This window comes from Littorina saxatilis, linkage group LG3 (assembly GCF_037325665.1).
Source record: "Littorina saxatilis isolate snail1 linkage group LG3, US_GU_Lsax_2.0, whole genome shotgun sequence".
Taxonomy (NCBI): Eukaryota; Metazoa; Mollusca; class Gastropoda; order Littorinimorpha; family Littorinidae; genus Littorina; species Littorina saxatilis.
The window spans coordinates 36,629,196-36,651,399 of NC_090247.1; the positions used below are offsets into that span (position 1 = coordinate 36,629,196).

At 40.2% G+C, this 22,204-nt stretch overlaps 1 protein-coding gene across 1 annotated transcript in view; it reads left to right on the forward strand.

The window, feature by feature from the left end:
- The first annotated feature begins 7,601 nt into the window (after positions 1–7,601).
- Positions 7,602–22,204, forward strand: part of LOC138962268 (neogenin-like) — a 35,062-nt gene continuing 20,459 nt past the window's right edge. The window contains exons 1-9 of the mRNA XM_070334017.1: positions 7,602–7,729; positions 11,646–11,744; positions 12,731–12,883; positions 13,870–14,085; positions 14,490–14,717; positions 15,531–15,725; positions 16,280–16,375; positions 16,689–16,823; positions 19,809–20,015. Of these exons, the coding sequence (XP_070190118.1) occupies positions 11,666–11,744; positions 12,731–12,883; positions 13,870–14,085; positions 14,490–14,717; positions 15,531–15,725; positions 16,280–16,375; positions 16,689–16,823; positions 19,809–20,015 (1,309 nt within the window). The 5' untranslated portion in view covers positions 7,602–7,729; positions 11,646–11,665. The remainder of the gene's footprint in view (positions 7,730–11,645; positions 11,745–12,730; positions 12,884–13,869; positions 14,086–14,489; positions 14,718–15,530; positions 15,726–16,279; positions 16,376–16,688; positions 16,824–19,808; positions 20,016–22,204) is intronic.

A 22,204-nucleotide genomic window follows, 5' to 3' on the forward strand; every position in this document is an offset into this window, starting at 1 on the left:
AACGAACAAAAAAACGGTTTACAGGGTTCAGGGACTTTTAACAAACACAACACCAAAAAAAAAAACCTACAAACACAAAACGAGGTTTAGGGGATTCAACGCCGCGCCAGGGACCTTAAACAGCAACAATAAACGAACAAAAAAACGGTTTACAGGGTTCAGGGACTTTTAACAAACACAACACACACAAAAAAAAAACCTACAAACACAAAACGAGGTTTACGGGATTCAACGCCACGCCAGGGACCTTAAACAGCAACAAGAAATAAAACAAAAAAACGGTTTACAGGAATCAAGGACCTTTAACAAACACAACAAAACCAACAAAGTACACACATACAAACACAAAACGAGGTTTACGGGATTCAACGCCACGCCAGGGACCTTAAACAGCAACAAGAAATAAAACAAAAAAACGGTTTACAGGAATCAAGGACCTTTAACAAACACAACAAAACCAACAAAGTACACACATACAAACACAAAACGAGGTTTACGGGATTCAACGCCACGCCAGGGACCTTAAACAGCAACAAGAAATAAAACAAAACAAGAGGCGAAGCCTTCAAGGCTCACGTAAGAAATCGACAAACAGTAACACAAACTCAATCACTCCGTCACACATACACACACACACACACACACACACACACACACACACACACACACACACACACACACACACACACACACACACACACACACACACACAGTAAGCATAGGTGAAACTGTGCAAGAAAGCGAGACCCTGGATCTGCCAAGTAGTCTCGGCCCGCTCACAATAACAATGACCGAGACGTTCAGTAATTCCTTTGCGTGACGTCTAACCCTCTTACGTCATAATGTGACGTCTTCAAATAGTTTCTATCACACACGTCAAACACTTTTGACCGAGACTGACGTAATCCATAGACTCGGAAATGTTAAAGTTTCTATCACACACACACACACACACACACGCACGCACGCACGCACGCACGCACAGACAGACAAAGTTTATCATCGCATAGGCTACACTTACGTGAGCCAAAAACGGTTTACAGGAATCAAGGACCTTTAACAAACACAACAAAACCAACAAAGTACACACATACAAACACAAAACGAGGTTTACGGGATTCAATGCCACGCCAGGGACCTTAAACAGCAACAAGAAATAAAACCAACAAAAAAACGGTTTACAGGAATCAAGGACCTTTAACAAAAACACCACAAGAAGGGCAAAGCCCATACGACTCACATGCTTGACCTCGACCTTTACATGACCTTGACCTTCAGGGTCAAGGTCAAATAACTAAACCTAGCAATGACATCATACACTAAGAACTGCTTTACACATTTTTCCTACCAAAATACATGTGACCTCATCCAACAAAAAGCTGTTAATTCAAGACATAGGAAGTACAATGGTGCTTATTGGCTCTTTCTACCATGAGATATGGTCACTTTTAGTGGTTCACTACCTTATTTTGGTCACATTTCATAAGGGTCAAAGTGACCTTGACCTTGATCATATGTGACCAAATGTGTCTTATGATGAAAGCATAACATGTGCCCCACATAATTTTTTAAGTTTGAAACAGTTATCTTCCATAGTTCAGGGTCAAGGTCACTTCAAAATATGTATACAATCCAACTTTGAAGAGCTCCTGTGACCTTGACCTTGAAGCAAGGTAAACCAAAGTGGTATCAAAAGATGGAGCTTACTTTGCCCTATATATCATATATAGGTGAGGTATTCAATCTCAAAAACTTCAGAGAAAATGGGAAAAATGGGAACAATAGCTGTTTTTTAGACAACATTTATGGCCCCTGCGACCTTGACCTTGAAGCAAGGTCAAGATGCTATGTATGTTTTTTGGGGCCTTGTCATCATACACCATCTTGCCAAATTTGGTACTGATAGACTGAATAGTGTCCAAGAAATATCCAACGTTAAAGTTTTCCGGACGGACGTCCGGACGGACGACTCGGGTGAGTACATAGACTCACTTTTGCTTCGCATGCGAGTCAAAAACCAACAAAGTAAACACATACAAACACAAAACGAGGTTTACGGGATTCTTAGTAATACAAACCATCTGTGGTTAGCCACTAAGTTTGTACAGAATGCCAGATTGTTTGGTTTCTAATACTTGTGATCGTCTCTTCAGCTGATATTGCTATTCGAGACCGATTCAATGGGTTGGTTGGTTGGGTTGGTAATATTTGTGATTGTCTCTTCAGCTAATATTGTTATTCGAGACCGATCCAATGGGTTGGTTGGTAATATTTTTGATCGTCTCTTCAGCTAATATTGCAATTCGAGACCAATCCAATTGGTTGGTTTGTAATATGTTGATCATCTCTTCAGCTGATATTCGAGATCGATCCAATAGGTTGGTTGGTTGGGTTGGTAATATTTGTGATTGTCTCTTCAGCTGATATTGCTATTCGAGATCGATCCAATGGGTTGGTTGGTTGGGTTGGTAATATTTGTGATTGTCTCTTCAGCTGATATTGCTATTCGAGACCGATCCGATTGGTTGATTTGTAATATGTTGATCATCTCTTCAGCTGATATTGCTATTCGAGATCGATCCAATGGGCTGGTTGGTTGGGTTGGTAATATTTGTGATTGTCTCTTCAGCTGATATTGCTATTCGAGATCGATCCAATGGGCTGGTTGGTAATATTTGTGATCATCTCTTTAGCTGTTATTGCTATTCGAGACCGATCCAATGGGTTGGCTGGTAATATTTTTGATCGTCTCTTCAGTTCATATTGCTATAGGCTGGTTGAGCCGGTAGCTCCAGTGCGGAGGAGGGTAAGGGGGATGAGGGACGGGCCGATGCCTTACAACAGACTTGTAACTGTAACGTTGGCATGACTGATCACCATAGAGCACTGTCTTGTGTGACTGTAACGTTGGCATGACTGATCACCATAGAGCACTGTCTTGTGACTGTGACGTTGACATGACTGATCACCCACCATACAACACTGTCTTGTGACTGTGACGTTGACATGACTGATCACCCACCATACAACACTGTCTTGTGACTGTGACATTGACATGACTGATCACCATAGAGCACTGTCTTGTGACTGTGACGTTGACATGACTGATCACCATACAACACTGTCTTGTGACTGTGACGTGGACATGACTGATCACCATAGAGCACTGTCTTGTGACTGTGACGTTGACATGACTGATCACTATAGAGCACTGTCTTGTGACTGTAACGTTGACATGACTGATCACCATACAACACTGTCTTGTGACTGTGACGTTGACATGACTGATCACCATACAACACCGTCTTGTGACTGTAAAGTTGGCATGACTGATCACCTTACAACACTGTCTTGTGACTGTGACGTTGGCATGACTCAGATCACCTTACAACACTGTCTTGTGACTGTAACGTTGGCATGACTGATCACCATACAACACTGTCTTGTGACTGTAACATTGGCATGACTGATCACCATACAACACTGTCTTGTGACTGTGACGTTGACATGACTGATCACCATAGAGCACTGTCTTGTGACTGTAACGTTGGCATGACTGATCACCATACAACACTGTCTTGTGACTGTAACGTTGGCATGACTGATCACCTTACAACACTGTCTTGTGACTGTGACGTTGGCATGACTCAGATCACCATACAACACTGTCTTGTGACTGTAACGTTGGCATGACTGATCACCTTACAACACTGTCTTGTGACTGTGACGTTGGCATGACTCAGATCACCATACAACACTGTCTTGTGACTGTAACGTTGGCATGACTGATCACCATACAACACTGTCTTGTGACTGTAACATTGGCATGACTGATCACCATACAACACTGTCTTGTGACTGTGACGTTGACATGACTGATCACCATAGAGCACTGTCTTGTGACTGTAACGTTGACATGACTGATCACCATACAACACTGTCTTGTGACTGTAACGTTGGCATGACTGATCACATTACAACACTGTCTTGTGACTGTGACGTTGGCATGACTCAGATCACCATACAACACTGTCTTGTGACTGTAACGTTGGCATGACTGATCACCATACAACACTGTCTTGTGACTGTAACGTTGACATGACTGATCACCATACAACACTGTCTTGTGACTGTGACGTTGGCATGACTGATCAAGGACCTTTAACAAACACAACAAAACTAACAAAGTACACACATACAAACACAAAACGAGGTTTTCGAGGTTTACGTGGTCGCCAGGGACCTTAAGGGAAAGTAACGTTGCGCACAAAAGAAAATATTAGCTCCCAAACATTGCCTCCACGCACAATGTAAGGCATGGACTTAGAACAATGGCCGCAAGAACCGAGGGAACCGTGTTTTTGACTCGTTTCGGGAACCAAATCCTCTCAAATGCGTTCGTGTGCACACTATTGAAACTACAGAATATGAATCAAGTTTACTTATCACTGATATCTCTCGTCTGCAGCTGGATATATCCAAAGAAATATGACAGAAAAGCACTTCAAATCAGTGTCAGAGAGCAAGCGAACAACAACATACACATGTAGTACGGGATGATGGCTGACAATCGCGCGAGGTCACGCTGACCGAGCGCGGTACCCCAAGAGTTCACGCGAGCGCCCTCGCTTTGCATCTCTTCAATGTGTCTCTGTTAGCGCCTAGTATTGAGTAAACGCTATTCCTCAACATTTAAATCAAAGTTATCAAAATGATTTCTTAGAATTTGTTTGTATGTTTGACTTTGTGTTATTTTGTTGTTGTTGTACAGTTGTGCAACTTGTAGACATCTTCATCAAAGGGAATATTACTAGATATGCTGAGAGACAGCTAAAATGTTGATTTCATATTCTAATTGCCACTGGAGTATCTGGATGGCCCAACCCAAAGAGAAATTTGAAAAGGTCTGCATTGCTTGACACCGAACTCCTTTTTTCAGATTGCTTTGATCAGTAAATATGACTGGCTACAATGACTTCTCACTTTGCGCTCTTTTAAGAATGTGTGTTCATTCACTCTCACTGCGGTTATTGGCCGTTATAAAGGTTTAAAACAAAATTACATTCTGCAAAATGTAAATGTACTCAACTATGGGAGCAAATGAACCATAAAAATCAATCTAAAAATACAAGCGAAGGTTTTTTGTTTGTGATTTGTTTTTAAACTTTAGTTGATCTGGCACTGAATCTTACACACGTAGGCTATGGAAACCCGATGTCTCATGTGGAAAATGTTGAACTGAGAATATAATAAATGAGAATGTACGTCAATTAATTTCACAACAAATGTTCTTTGTAATTACAGGGACCTGTATTAAAAATAAGTAAAGAATGGCACTGGATTCTGAGCTATGAATCTAATTTTTAACACACTAAAAGTTCAAGATTACCATGATTTCCTACCATGCAAGACGGTATCATTGATCTAGCCCACCGTGACAATGCATGGTGGTTAAAACTTAGACAGTTTTCATGCTGTGGCCACTCCGATGAATGATGGGACCATAACTCAAAGTAGGATTCAAAAATCTGATGGCAGTCACTAGCTGCCAGCATGTCTCTGCTGCCAGCGAGGAGTTCGCAATGAAAATATCTTTCTGAAGCCGGTAGGTGTACTGATAAATACTGTGCCTTACCTGTAATTGTTCCTTGAAGATTTTTCCTGTACTTACAGCCATCAATGTTTTTACACGTCTCGCACCCGCGGTCATTTCACACTGCAAATTGACGCTGTGCGCTTCAGCTGAGTGACTATCGCTCTCTGAGCCATGGGCTAAAGTTGCCAGTGACATGCGCGAAACTGAGTCACGTGCGACAAGGCAGTTAGAACCGAGTCATGTGTGAGTTGTGGTTCGGTGTCAAAAACCACCAAAGTGTGAAGCCTCCCCCCCCCCCCCCCCCCCCCCCTCTTTCTCTTCTTTACATTTAGTCAAATTTTGACTAAATGTTTTAACAATGATAGAGGGGGAATCGAGAGTACGTGTGTGTGTGTAGAGCGATTCAGAGTAAACTACTGGACCGATCTTTATGAAATTTGACATGAGAGTTCCAGGGTATGATATCCCCAGACGTTTTTTTTCTCTCATTTTTTCGATAAAATAATGTCTTTTATGACGTCATAAAAGTTGAGGCGGCACTGTCAGTCACACCTTCATTTTTCAATCACTGTCACGGGCAAACGGTCCCATCACGATCACAGAAATGGAAATTTCGGCAATCACGGTCACAGAAAGGTCAAAAAACACCAATCACGATCACGATTTAAAACCCTCTGGGGCCCTCGTGTGTGTGTGTGTATGTGTGTGTGTGTGTGTATGTGTGTGTGTGTGCCGTCACTGTGTGTGTGTGTGTGTGTGTGTGTGTACGGTGCCGTGTGTGTGTGTGTGTGTACAAAGCATATCTCAAAAACTATTGGACGTTTTATTGTGGGTGAAAATTGGTTTACACGTTTTTGAGAGCCACATGTACTTGCGCGCGTGTGTGTGTGTGTGTGCCGCGGCGTGCGTGCGGCGTGTGTGTGTGTGTGCCGTGTGTGTGTGCCGTATGTGCCCGGCTGCCGGTGTGTGTGTGTGTGCGTATGTGCGTGCCTTAGTGTACCCCCCCCCCCCCCCCCCCCAATTCAAGACTTCCCCTGTATAAGACCTTGCTTTTTCATATACCTTATTCATGACCTGTGAAAAGGGTATACTTTTTTGTGCCAGTCGAAGGGTTGCCATTTCTAGAACGAGGCAGCTCGTTTCCGGAAATGCGACGCTTTGTTGGAAATCAAAATGAGGTTTCGGGAAATCCCGATTATTCCATCTCTGCCCCGGATTCTTACTTTGCGCCCAACACTTCCGTTCTGGACTTACCTCCCCTGACAATAGGCACCTGAAATGATTAGCCGTGTGTTGTTCATCAAGTGGCAAGGTTTTCTTGTTCTTCTCTCTTTTTATTTTAAATTGAGTTTTGTGGACAACATTAAAAGGTAGGCATTGGTTTTGACAATCAAGTTTGGATCCAAAATTACGTTTATCGTATTCTTCATCATTGTCTGTCTGATTCCAAAAACATATAAATATGTTATATTCGGATTAAAAACAAGCTCTGAAAATTAAAAATATAAAAATTATGATTAAAATTAAATTTCCGAAATCGATTTAAAAACAATTTCATCTTATTCCTTGTCCGTTCCTGATTCCAAAAACATATAGATATGATATGTTTGGATTAACAACACATTCGAAGAGTTAAAAAGAATAGAGATATAGAAAAGCGTGCTATCCTCCTCAGCGCAACCGCTACCGCGCTTTTCTGGATTGTTAATTTCACTGCCTTTGCCACGAGCGGTGGACAGACGATGCTGCGAGTGTACGGTCTTGCGGAAAAAATGCAATGCGTTCAGTTTCATTCTGTGAGTTCGACTGAGCTTGACTAAATGTTGTATTTTTGCCTTACGCGACTTGTTTAATATTACTTAAAATTAATATTAAAAGTCATACGGTTTTAAGGACTTGAGTCTTTGTCCGCTTTCAGGCGACTTGTTTTTAGATTGATCAGCGAGTTGAACAATGTGAAAGGGGGATCATCCCCCTTGCAAGCATCTTCACTTCCGAAGTTTAGAAACAGTGTGAGAACTTTCCGCTTGTTTACCCAGAGGAAGCATCGTCTGAACGATTGATATATTTTAGAACAATAAGTGGTCAAGCTTGCCCGCAGCTCCAAAGATTTAACCAGAACGCATTTTGCTGGTACAGATTTTGTGACCATCGAGCTTGTTGTGTGCGTCTGTCGTATGTCTGTCTCTGTTCAATGTTATTTGGCTTTTTGTGACGAAGAAGTCTGCTTGCTGCTTTGTTGCAATGTTGGTAATCTTGAACATTAGCGTGTTAAATTCATAGCTCATAATTCAGAGGCATTTAAAGTCTCCAAATTTGTAGAACCTGCACTTTTAATCATAACAAGTCATTTTAGATTCCTTTGAAGTTATGGAATGAACTCCGATGAACTGTACGAATGCATTTCGTTTACATAGGTCAAAGAAGGAATTATTCGTATGAGCGGACAAGGAAGACAACTCTTTCGTTTAAATTATATCCCATGGTTAACAACGTACGCCATTTTCGGTGCATTTTCGTCGATTGAACAACCAAATTAATTAATTATGCAATTAATTTCACGACAAATATTCTTTGGCTTGCTTACATGGACTTGTATCAAAAATAAGTAAAGAATGTCACTGGATTCTGAGCTATTAATTACCAGTGCCGGATACAACAAGAGAAGGTTCTCTCTCTCTCTCTCTCTGTCTCTCTCTCTCTCTCTCTCTCTCTCTCTCTCTCTCTCTCTCTCTCTCTCTCTCTCTCTCTCTCTCTCTCTCTCTCTCTCTCTCTCTCTCTTTCTTTCTTGACCTCGTGGATCATGAGATCCTTCTAAAGAAATTAAAATGTTATTTGAAAGGTTCTAGCACTGTCGCTTTTATTTACTCTTATCTTAGAGAGAGGGTTCAATCTGTATACGTACACGATTCGTACTCTTCTCAGGGCACTGTGAAATGTGCAGTGCCATAGGGGTCTGTTTTGGAACCTGTATTATTTTGCATGTACAGTGGTACCTGCAATGAAAGGTCACCCTTGGGACCAGCCAAAAGTGTCCCTACATTGCAGGTGGCCTTTCATGCAGGCATGGGAATTGTCTGCCAAACGGCGGAATTCTGCAGATTTTTTTGTTTTTGTTCCGCCGAAAAAGCAAAAGTGTCCACCGAAAAAATAAAGAGGGGAGGCACACAAAAAAAGCACCGGTTACTTTTGCCTTTGTTCACGCACTGCTATCGCCCGCCTCAGTTACTTGAACTTTTATGTTTGAAAGTAAACCAGATTGCACAGATTGTGTTACAAGTTACATTTTCCTGTTTGTCTCAACAGATCAATTTTTTAACAAATTTAAACCATGTAATACATGTAAATATTTTTTTCTTCAATAAAGCTAAAATTGGTACTAAAAACTCTGATTCTAACAACAGAATTTAATGGCAAACTTGGAGCTCAGATGACACCAGATTGCACCATCTGGGTTCTTTGGAGAAATTTTTTTCTGGGGGAGCATGCCCCCGGACCCCCCTAGTAAGGCTAGACGCTTCGCGCCGTCGACTTCACATTTATAAATGTTCAGCCTGTTTTACAATTTTCAATTCCCATGCCTGTTCATGACAGGTATACTTTGGTAAAGATGATATAAAAAGGGACAAGAGAAGGTGTCCTTTTAAGGAAGGTGTCCTCTCATGGGAGGGTCCACACATTGCAGGTACTGCTGTATATAAATGATTTGCCCCTGTACCTACAGTCTGAATCTGTTCAGTGTCATATGTAAGCAGATGATACTACCTTACATGCAACAGGGAAAAGCCCTGCACAAATTCACGATGAATTGCAACAGAGCCTAAACGATGTTTCTGAGTGGTGTTCTGCAAATCTTATGCTTATTAATCCAGTTAAAACAAAGCCTATGATAATCAGCACTCGCCAAAAACATCGATCAACTTTCAGAAATGACTCTGAGTCTGTCCCTAAATGAGCACTCCATTGAGCAAGTAGCTGAGCTCCGTTTACTGGGACTTACTGTTGATAATAATCTCAAATGACAGACTCACATCAATGGAATCTGCAAATAAATTGCTAAAAACCTGTTTCTTTTGTCAAAGTTACAAAGCATTGTTAATCTGGACAGAAGAAAACTATTTCACAATGCCCACATAAAACCCCATATTGATTATGCTTCCATAGTATGGGACGGGTGTAGTGAAGTTCACTTGAAGAAGCTGAACTCGCTCCAGCGTAGAGCTGCTAAACTAGTTCTGCCCAGTCCATCTCTTTCTACAAAGGAAAAGATGAAAAGTATTGGCATGTTAAGCTTAAAGAAGCAGTTTTGCATAATAAATGTTCATATATGTATAAAGTCGTTTATCAGGACGCCCCAACATATCTTATACAACTTTTCAAATCATCTCCGTCATATTATTCAAACACTCGAAATAAACATTGATTTGTTTAAAACTAGTTTTTCTTATTCTGGTGCGTTCCTTTGGAATTCACTACCTGTAAATATCAAGTCATGTCTGTCATTATCTTCTTTTAAAGGCAGAGTAAGCCTCCCGTAAACCATCACAGATACGGTCAGGCTTTTACACACAGTACAAACACCATTTCATTTAAACACTCACCAATTGAGAACATCCTAGGTGCCCTCCGTAAAGAGCGAACAATTTTCAAAGAATTTATTTTTGCGTGGTTTATCTTACCCCTGAGCCATCGTGAACCCGTGTGATCCAGTTTTCCCTTTTCACAATGCAGTCGTCATAGTTAGTCGTTTGAATGCGACTCGACGTGAGCTTATCTACAATAGCACGTTTTTTTTATGCACGAAACAACGGCTGTGGTTCACAAGAACTCTAGCGATGGCTTTTGACTGTTGAGAGGAACGGCGATTTGCACTGATAAACCGGCCGTCGTCTGCTACGACCCTTGCGTGACCCTGCTTCCGGGCTTTTCTTTTTTTTAAACTTTCACAACTTCGAATTGTTCTGATCTTGTCTTGATGAAAAACGAATTCTTTTATGATTAAAGAATGTTTGTGTAACAAGCTGTCAATTTATTATATAGATTTTAAAAGTTAGGTCTAGCGCAAAAACGAGGCGCCGTTGTTGTTAACGGAACAAGTCTACGAAAATAAATTCTTTGAAAATGTCTCACGCTCGACAGAAAGCAGCCAGGATGTTCCCGTTCGGTGAGCGTTCAAATGGAAGTATGCTTGTACTGTATTTAGACGCTCGGGGAGCTCTGTGATGGTTTACGGGAGGCTTACTGTGCCTTTAAAGACAGCTCCAAAAGCACCTCTCTAACGACTAAGTCGGTGTACAATGTGTGTGAGTGGGGATGCGTGAAAGAGAAAGTGTATAGTATGCTTACATTAACAAGCACACTTTTTTTTTTATAAATTTGGTTATACTTTTCCCTACATGATTGTGTTTTATTTGATTTCTTTTTATTCTTCATACTAGCTCTAAGAAAGGAACATAATTATGGACCTAATGCTATCATCCCTCGGTAATAAAGTTTTCGAGTTCGAGTTTCTCTCTCTCTCTCTCTCTCTCTCTCTCTCTCTCTCTCTCTCTCTCTCTCTCTCTCTCTCTCTCTCTCTCTCTCTCTCTCTCTCTCTCTCTCTCTCTCTCTCTCTCTCTCTCTCTCTCTCTCTCTCTCTCTCTCTCTCTCTCTCTCTCTCTCTCTCTCTCTCTCTCTCTCTCTCTCTCTCTCTCTCTCTCTCTCTCTCTCTCTCTCTCTCTCTCTCTCTCTCTCTCTCTCTCTCTCTCTCTCTGAGACAAGCAGAGCAGTTTTGAATGATACAGGGTACTATTGTATCAAGCAATTAACAAATAACAAAACCATTTGATCCATGCATGCCAAATACCACAAAGATAGAAAGAGTAGGTCTCGATCATTTTACATGGCAAGGATTTAAAAGAATCAACATTGTATTACATGTACTGCATAGCAGGGAGGAGACTTCTTATGAAAAGAAAAAAATGGTTCACACTATATCAAGCATTTAATTTAAAGGCTACATTTTAACAAAGTAATGTTTATGCACATTTTTTTCTTGTGTTTGTTACAGTCATGGGACGAAGCTAGACAATGAGGTTGTCTCAGGCTGCAGTGGCAGCTCTAACACTGCTACTGCTCTGTGTTGCTGATGGAGTCAGTGCTGGAAAGCGTAAGTAATAGAAATGAGTGGACCTACACAGTCGAACATGATTTTCACAAGTATGTTTACGTAGGTGCATAGGTATTCTCTTTAATTTGAAGACAGCCACACATTTGAGAAAATCGGGTATTTAAAGGAAAAGGTCTTAAAGTTCCTTGTCTACATTTTTATACCGAAATCGCCATTTGACCATTAAAATGCAGAGTCTATTATCTACAATTATCAATACACCCCCTTTCAATCAGGAAAGACGAACCCAGTGTAGCCGTTTGAAAATTCATTGTAGTATTCCAGCGTAGTGCTCATAGTAGGATATCCTTATTTGGAAAATGCCAAGCGCAAAACTCCTCTCAAATCCCGTGCATTTCGTGCGTTTAAAAAAAAGCGTGGACAGCGCTCCAGTGTAAACTGTTGCTGCACTTGTTTGGGCGTGGCTATAAGCATAGTGACATGAATTTGATTGGTCAGTATTTTTAGGCGAAGCACATGTTCTCAGCAAACAGAAAACAAAATATTGGAAGCGCGAGTCACGCTACCCAAAAATAAAATCTTTTTTTACATGTATTTTTTTTTCTATAACTTTTTTCCCCATGGTTCATTCATCATCTGACATAACTTTTTAGCAAAATCTAACCATAAGATTATTGAAAAAAAGCAAAAATGTAGACAACCACCTTGAACAATTTACAGAGCTTATGAACAGAAAGTCTCAGAAAACAGATTCTTAAAAGTGGTTTTGGGAGGGAGTCTTAAAAGGGGAGTTTGACTGTGAGTTTACCTGCACAGTCAAACATGAGATATCTTTTTTTTTTCACATGTAAGAAAACTAGGTTTTTGTGAGTTTAGCCAGGTGGCATGTTTTTTAACGAATGGTTAGGGCGAGAATTTTACAGAGGGTGTATGTGTTGTTATTTGTAAATGAAAGCCTGTAGCATTTGTGTTGTTGTCAGGGAATGCGTTTAGTTTCACTTTATGCTATATCGTTCCTTATTCAGGTTGCAAGTATGACAAGAAGGGGGCCGAGTGGTCATCATGTGACCCTGTCCTTCATGTCCGAACCAAGTCGGCCCCTCTGCGCAAGGGAAAAGAAGGCTGTCCGGAGACCAAAACCATTACCCGCCCTTGCAAGGCTGGTAGAGAAATAAACGGTATGATTTGACAATTTTGTATTTTTCTCTTTCAGTTAATCTGGCCGTAATTCAAGTAGCCCGGCATAATTACACCTTTTTTTTTTAAAGAGAGCGCCGGGTTTGGGAGTAGAAGAGGTTATTTGAAGTAGGATTTTCAAAAACTGTATTTTCTTATGAGCCTTTTTCACTGAATTGTTTTGTAACCTGGAAGAGAAAGACTTTGGTGGATAGATTTTGTGGTTTACACATATATTTATATATATACACGTGCACATTGTGTTTGGCTTTATGTGAGAGAAATATAAATTAAGCTCAGATGACTGAAAAAATAATGTCAGACTTTAAAGAGTTTGGCAACTTATAACTACACGGACTAAACCAGATTTGGAAACAAAGGTTAAAGGAGAGTAAGAATATGGCAGAGGAAGATGAAGGGAACAGACAATATTTTGGTTTACCAAGGGCTTGCATGGATCTGTTTGTTATGAACAAAAAGTAATGAATAAAATTGAAAATAAACTGAGATTCTGTGGGCATACATGGATCTATTTGTTATGAACCAAAAGTAATTGAAAAAAAGGAGAAAATAAACTGGGGTTCTAGTAACTGGAGAATTGAAATAATAGAGGAATAAAATCAAACTTGTTCAAATTAACGAAAAAATGCTTAGCTACTAAGCTGAAAATGATCTGAGATGCTGTAAGCTTGTGAATGGAATTAACAGAGGATAGGGATTCAAAGCTCAGTCAGTAGCACACTGACATCTTCGTGTCGATCACCTTTTACACTTGTGTAGAGCCTCCATGGGTCCATACAGCTTCTCTTGGATGGGCATCTGCCTGGGCCAAGTCTCACTCCTCAGGGGCTGGAGGCTCTGTTTAACGCTGACGTTATATCCAGTTAGGACATTAAGGACATTAAGTATACATCATTACATGTACCAAATACTATAAATAACAAAATCAAACTTGCTTGAATTATGATGATAGCGCCTGTTGTTCCAGGTTGTGTGTACGTTCCGGTCAGCAGATGGAGCAAGTGTGACCCCAACACCAACACAGCCACACGTACCTTGGAACTGAAATCCCGTACCTCCGATCTTTGTGACAACAATGAGGTAGAGAGCAAGGATTGTGGGAAAGATGCTGGTCATTCGAAAGACGCAAGGAGAAAGAAAAAGGACAAAAGAAATAAGGAGGAAAAGAAATTAAAGCGTAAAGGTGAGGAGGAATAAGGGTTGTGAATGAGGAGAGGAGCAGCAGAAACATGATTACAGCTGATTTTTTTCCCTGTCGCTCCTGATTTAGAGGGTCCAATTGTTAAAATGATAGCTTGTCTGTGTGTGTATTTTTTCTGTATTTGTCTTTCACTGTCTGGTTTTTTTTTCTGTCTTTATTTTAAAGAAGTCTGATAATTTTGGTTGTAGCCTTTTCCTTTTCCCTTCTTTCCTTTTTTTTTTTTTATCAAATAAAGATTTCCTGAGAAAATTCAAGGGTAAATCAAATTTCCATGTGTGTTTTCGAATAATTTTGCGGGAGTTTCAATCAGACCGGACAGAAGTTTCAAATGTGACTTTTATTTCATGCGGATGTTAATTTTGTTTCTTTTTTCTTTTTTTTAACAGGTAAAAGGCACTGCAGGTACAAGAAGGGGAAATGGAGTGACTGCGACCCACTGGCAGGAAAGAAGGTTCGAACCTTGGAATTGAAAAGGGGTCCGTCGTCATGCCAGAAAGAGAAAAAAGTTTCAAAAAAGTGCAACCCCAAGAAGTCCAAATCCAAGAACAAGAGTAAAAGTAAAGGCAAAAGCAAGAAGAAGGGGAGGAAACACAAGAAGAAGAAAAACTCTGCTGGTGAGTATTTTGTTAGAGCAGAGGTGCACTGTGTTAAAATCACATTGTATTTTGTTATAATCATCATCAGGGTGAAAAAAGACTGAACCAAAAGTACCGTAACTTTTTGACTAGGAGGTGAGGCATGTCCTCTTTTTTTTCCTCCATCCTAAACAGTGTGTTTTATACTTTGTTGCATCTAATTTGTGACTAAATTGGTATTGCATGCTTTGCTTACTTCCACAGCTGATTACAACCCCATCCGTCATATATCGCACATGCAGTACCGTAGTTGACCAAAAGTGCACATCTACTTGACTGAAATCTTCGTCATGTAGTGCACCTTAAACTCACTGTTGGTCCCAGACTCAGAGAAAAATAGATCAGTTGGACCTGGATTTAAAATATCGTAGAGGTTCAAATGTCCTTGCACATAAGAAGAGTACTGTCAGAAGACCTCCTACTTGTCAAAACCATTATATGGTTGACCAGCCAGGGCTCAGAAAAATCATTAGATTAAAACAACATGCATCAGTGACCAAAGACCGGGACCTGAGAACAATGCTGAATACATAAAAGCATCTTATTTGAAGACAACTTTTTTCTTTTTTTTTTTTAAATACATATAGTTCAGTGCATCCTTTTATTGGTAGTGCCCTGTCATACAAACATTACTCTGATTTGAAGTTTAGAGGCAGTTTGGACATTTTGAAAAATTAGACTACTTAAGGGATTGTTGTTTTGAGTGGGTTTGTTTGGTTAATGAAAGTTTAAGCTAGTCAGCAAAGTTTTCTCTACCAAAGTTTTCTTCTTTTTTTTCTCCATATATTTCAGCAAATTTCTATGCCGCTCCTCCGAAACTGACAGAGATGCGCGTGTGGCCATTGTCAATGTCAGTGGAAGTGTCGTGGCAGCCGCCAGACCTTGGTACGGTGCGTGGTTACCAGGTCGGGTATGGAATCAGCATCCCTGATGTCTACAAAACTGATGTCAATGCCACTGTGCTCCATTACATCATTCAGGGATTGGGTGAGTGTTGCAGGCTAGGGGAAAAGAGGGAGCAGGGTTGAACATACAGTGGAACCCCCCTTTTAAGACCTAAAACAAATCTGAGAAAATCAAGTCATAAAAGGAGGAGTCTTAAATTGGAGGTGAATTCACAGAGGTTATGAACAGGAAATCTAATAAAGCAAGGTCTTAGAAAGGAGGAAGCCTTAAAAATTGGAGGGTCTTAAAAGGGAGGTTCCATTGTATTTATTGTTGACATCAGTACAGTGATACTTACGGTTTTGTGGAAAATGATTGTAAATCTGAATTCTCTCATATTTGTTGTAATAGTGAATTTTTTTATTTTTTTATTTTTTTTAACAGTTGAGAGTAAACAAATTGTGTTTGTAGATGCAGTTAAATCTTCCTTTCAATCTTGTGTTTTGTTTTGTCTTATGCCTCTTCCTGACATTTTCTTTGAGTTGTTTTTCTAGTGTGACTTCTTTTTTTCTTCCCCTATTGTTGTCTTTGTTCTTTTTTTCTTCTTCATTTTCCTTACTTGTAGAGCTAAAAGTTTGTCATTATCTCCCTTTCAGAACCTGAGCAAGAATACATTGTCAGTCTGCGAGCAAGGAACAAGGCTGGCCTAGGAAGCCCTCTGTATGAAACTGTCAGGACCGGCAGAGCTAAAGGTACTATATCCAGATAAAGATTCTTACTCTACTGTCATGCTTTCCTCTGATCTTTTAACGTTTGAAACTGTGAGAACCGGCAGAGCTAAAGGTTTAGCATCTTGGACTTTTAAACATAGATTTGGTTGTTACTTAAGGGGGCTTGCTGCTGCTGAACAGATATGCTTCATGTGTTGTATTTTATGGTGGTGGTGTTTGTGTGGGCATTTGTGTGTCTGTGCATGTATTTTAACACACAAGGACTGTAGGTGTGCTCTTTCTTCCTTTCAAACAAGGGTTAATTGAGCTTGCAACAATGTGTACATTTGTTCAGATACAGGCAACTCAGGACAGCTTTTGCTGGCCCCAGTGGAAGTGAAGGCCAGCACAGTGTCTGCACATCGCGTTGAAGTGTCTTGGACTGATTCCTCCATCCTCAAGCTGAGAGGAGGGATGGAAGACAGTAAAGGTAGGTTCCACACTATTGAGTTTAAATTTAGAGGAAATCCATTTTATTTTCAATTTGGTGCTTTCTTCTTGTTGGTGAATTTCAGTACCTCTGGCTTCTGTGTCATTTATCACAGACAGTGCAGTAAACCCTCTTCAAAGAACCCCCTCCCCTGATTCCCTTTAGACCTTGCTTTCTCAGATTGTCTGTGTCATAGCCTTTGAAGTTTATCTCCATTTAAAGACACCCTCTTTTTTTGACTCACATGCGAAGCAAAAGTGAGTCTATGTACTCACCCGAGTCGTCCGTCCGTCCGTCCGTCCGGACGTCCGGACGTCCGTCCGTCCGTCCGTCCGTCCGTCCGGAAAACTTTAACGTTGGATATTTCTTGGACACTATTCAGTCTATCAGTACCAAATTTGGCAAGATGGTGTATGATGACAAGGCCCCAAAAAACATACATAGCATCTTGACCTTGCTTCAAGGTCAAGGTCGCAGGGGCCATAAATGTTGCCTAAAAAACAGCTATTTTTCACATTTTTCACATTTTCTCTGAAGTTTTTGAGATTGAATACCTCACCTACATATGATATATAGGGCAAAGTAAGCCCCATCTTTTGATACCAGTTTGGTTTACCTTGCTTCAAGGTCAAGGTCACAGGAGCTCTTCAAAGTTGGATTGTATACATATTTTGAAGTGACCTTGACCCTGAACTATGGAAGATAACTGTTTCAAACTTAAAAATTATGTGGGGCACATGTTATGCTTTCATCATGAGACACATTTGGTCACATATGATCAAGGTCAAGGTCACTTTGACCCTTATGAAATGTGACCAAAATAAGGTAGTGAACCACTAAAAGTGACCATATCTCATGGTAGAAAGAGCCAATAAGCACCATTGTACTTCCTATGTCTTGAATTAACAGCTTTGTGTTGCATGACCTTGGATGACCTTGACCTTGGGTCAAGGTCACATGTATTTTGGTAGGAAAAATGTGTAAAGCAGTTCTTAGTGTATGATGTCATTGCTAGGTTTAGTTACCCTAAAGGTCGAGGTCAAGCATGTGAGTCGTATGGGCTTTGCCCTTCTTGTTAAGACCTGATTTTCTCAGATTTGTAGACATCTTGAAGGATTTTCACTTCATTGCCGGGCGGGGATGTAGCTCAGTCGGTAGCGCGCTGGATTTGTATCCAGTTGGCCGCTGTCAGCGTGAGTTCGTCCCCACGTTCGGCGAGAGATTTATTTCTCGGAGTCAACTTTGTGTGCAGACTCTCCTCGGTGTCCGAACACCCCCGTGTGTACACGCAAGCACAAGACCAAGTGCGCACGAAAAAGATCCTGTGATCCATGTCAGAGTTCGGTGGGTTATAGAAACACGAAAATACCCAGCATGCTTCCTCCGAAAGCGGCGTATGGCTGCCTAAATGGCGGGGTAAAAACGGTCATACACGTAAAAGCCGTGGGAGTTTCAGCCCATGAACGAACAAACAAACTTCATTACCTACAGAAGCTCAGTAGTGACAGGAAACAATATGCTTTGAAATGGACACATTATTTGTTATACCATGATACAAAATTATGCACAATAATTTTTCATGAAAGTCTGGAAGAAAGAATCAGTGAGGGTGTAGTGCTTATGAAGAAGAGTTATCTTTTTTAATCTCCTGCAGAACAACTGTAACACTTGACAAGCTTTGCAAGACTGCACTAGGGTTTTCATGAAAAGCTTTTACTTCAGTTGGCGGATAATGCATCCCTGTAACAAGCAGGGCTGGGACTTTTCTGCGATTTCCGTGGACACAACTTACGAATTCCGCTGCAGTAATCTATTTTTCCGCGTCCCATTTCATCACAGTATCTATAACTTGTTGACTGAATGATATGGAGAGAAGTGAAGATGGAACAGAACACTGAAGGCTTGAGAGTTAAATTGTGCTGACTGAAAACTCCTGATAACTAATAGCAGGGCCTAGCATTGTAAGCCGTTCGGCTTACTTTACGCCGAAATAACATCTCCAGTACGCGGAACTCGATTTGGTGTACGCCGAAATGCAAAAACCTGTTATTCCCAAACGGTAAACCCAAACAGTCCCAGCTTTCGTTTTGTGCACCGTTCAGTTCAATTTTCAATCGGTTTGACAGTTTGCTTGAGCACGCACTTCCTCTGGCATCGTGCGAGCATGCTTTGTGCCGGTGTTTTGTGGCTCTAGACTTGAAATAATGTCTCGAAGCGACATTGTTGAACGTGGTCAGCCATTCAGTGACAAAGAATCCAGGTATTCCTGGAAGTGGGAATGGCTGGATTTCGTTCCGAAGGCGGAAGGCAAGTCAGAAGAAGTAATGTGCCGATATGGACTATGGCATAATTTAGTTGCTCAATCTTCTTTGGGGGAGGGGGGTCATTTTAGGTAAAAAAAATCTCTAAAAGATCTTCCAGACCCCCGCCTTTGTAAGCTGAACTCACTTTTTCCAATGCTAGGCCCTGTAATAGTCATGTTGAGCTTCAATGCATTGGGGCGTCACTTGGATCATACTATTGCCAGTATTGGATTATGGTTCATTACGTAAGTATGCACCATTACAATGTTACCATAGTTGTGTGAAAGTGGTTTTTTGGGGGGTGTGTGGGGGGTGTGTGGAGAATGTCTTTTTTACCCGATCCAAACGAGTTGAATTTAAGTCTCAGAATGCACTAGATTGCACAGATTTTAATGTACCATTTAAACAAAATTCGGGGGAGCATGCCCCCGAACCCCCCAAGAAAAACGGGATTTCCTCTTTTTTCATCACAAGAGAGTCCCACCCCTGAACAAGCATGAAACCTGTAATGAATACAGAATAAAAAAAACAAAAATGGTAGTTAATTGAAATGTATATTATTGACAAAACAAAACGTTACATTTACTAGTACGTCGACCCAAAGGTCTTTGAATTTTGGAACGTTGGCAGTTTTTCTTTTGGGGGGATTTCTGTAATGAATACGATTCTTCTGCATCTGCAGGCAAAATATACACGGTGCGCTTCATGCAATTAAACCACCTCAGTGAAGACGCCAAGCCCAAGTTTGTGATGATCAACACGACAGACTCTTCCGTGCTGGTTGAGGGTCTTATGCCGTTCACACGATATGAGTTTGCGGTGCGAGTCTCGCAGGGTGAAGCTAGGAGCATTTGGAGCATGGCAGTTACCAATACCACTTTTGCTTCAGGTAGAATGCTTTCTCCATCTTTCATTCTCTCTGTCTCTCCCTCTCTCTCCCTCTCTCTCCCTCTCTCCCTCTCTGTTAAGATTAGGATTAGCAGGAACTATCTGTAAGACGGGATCATGGGTTCAAATCCTTTAACTGGTAATAATATTTTTCAAACTTTAGAAAAAAAAATCAACTATTTCTTTATTTTCTGAACTCATATATCTTGTATTTTTTTAATTTTATTTAAGTCCAAAGGTTTTGAGTGATGTATTGAAAATCAAATTTATCAAAGGGTTGCATAATTATCGAGTGCTTCAGTTAATGATTTCCAAGAATTAAAAATTCTATTTTTTAGTAACATCTGCTTCTGGGAAAAGCCCAATGGCCGATTGTATCACCGCGCGTTGACTGCATGTAATGGTGGTAGACTGCTTCTAATTATAATGTACTTCTGCCGATATATAATGCTACAATCCTTGGTTGATAAAGTGTACAAGTCCTGTCTGTCAGCCCTTTGCATCTCCTTTTCTCTTTCCTTTTTTACATTTAGTCAAGTTTTGACTAAATGTTTTAACACAGGGGGGAATCGAGACGAGGGTCGTGGTGTGTGTGTCTGTCTGTCTGTGTGTGTGTGTGTAGAGCGATTCAGACTAAACTACTGGGCCGATCTTTATGAAATTTGACATGAGAGTTCCTGGGTATGATATCCCCGGACGTTTTTTTCATTTTTTCGATAAATACCTTTGATGACGTCATATCCGGCTTTTTGTAAAAGTTGAGGCGGCACTGTCACACCCTCATTTTTCAATTAAATTGATTGAAATTTTGGCAAAGCAATCTTCGACGAAGGCCGGGGTTTGGTATTGCATTTCAGCTTGGTGGCTTAAAAACTAATGAGTGAGTTTGGTCATTAAAAATTGGAAACTTGTAATTAAAATTATTTTTTTTATTAAAGATCCAAAAACAATTTCATCTTATTCTTCGTCATTTTCTGATTCCAAAAACATATGTGAACAGCTCAGATCATGGGTCAATGAAGTGTTGCACAGACGTCAAAAACAAAGTACAAGATATTGCACTGTAAGTGGTACCACACTGTTGCTTAGTGTCTGTAGGAAGCTACACGGTGAAAATAGAAAAAAGAAAAACACGATTCTTGACTTTGATGGGCTTTTTCTGCTCGTAAACACACATTCTTCTGCTCATCACAGCATGCCCCATTATTGAGTTTAAAACACCAATTAAATTTGTTTTGAATAAAACTCACAATTTTACAATAAGAATTTAGAGACCTGAATCAATTAGGTATATCATACTTAGTTTGACTTTTGCAAAACTAAGTAATTACACATTTAATTGAATCAGTCAGACAGACGGAGACATAGAGAGACAGACAGAGGGCAAACAGAAATCTGAGAAAGAAACCCCTTTAAAAATGTTACCATGTTTGAAATGAAACATCGCAAGGTGAAGCCATAATTCATCACCTTTCAGTATGACGTCATGAGCGTGTTCCACACTTGAAATGACGTGTTTTTATCATGTTGTCAGCTGCACGGAGCTTGGAAGTATAATTTCCATTCAACGATCCGAGTTTGTTAAGTTTTAGCCTATTTTCAACGTCAAACACCATGAAACTATATATATTTGGAATCAGAAAATGGTAAGGAATAGATAGAAGTTGTTTTTAAGTGTCTTTTTTCATAAATAAAGATAGTGGTTATTTATCGGTTTTCTTCATTTTTAAGCATAATTATCAATACAAAACAACAAAACTATATAGTTTTAGATACAGGACGCAATAGGGAATACACTAATATAAATTTTTTGTTTCAAATATTAGTTTTTAAAAATTTGAAAAAATGACATATTTCGAACAAACATTTCAATAACAAAACTTTAAGTGACCAAACTGAAATGCAATCCCATAATCCGGCCTAGATCTGAGATTGTGTGATAAGAAATTCGATCAAATTGATGAAAAACTGTAACTGTGAAAGTGCTGCCTCGACCTTTTGGCAAACGGTAAAATATGACGTCATCAAACTGTCCTATCAATAAACGGAAAAACCTTCTATGAGAAAATCCAGTCAAAAATATCCATATCAAATTTCATAAAGATCCACTCCGTAGTTTTTGAGATATGATCTGCAGTGTGAAAAAACGCCCATAACGCCCAAAACGCAAACTCATTTGTCATGATTTGG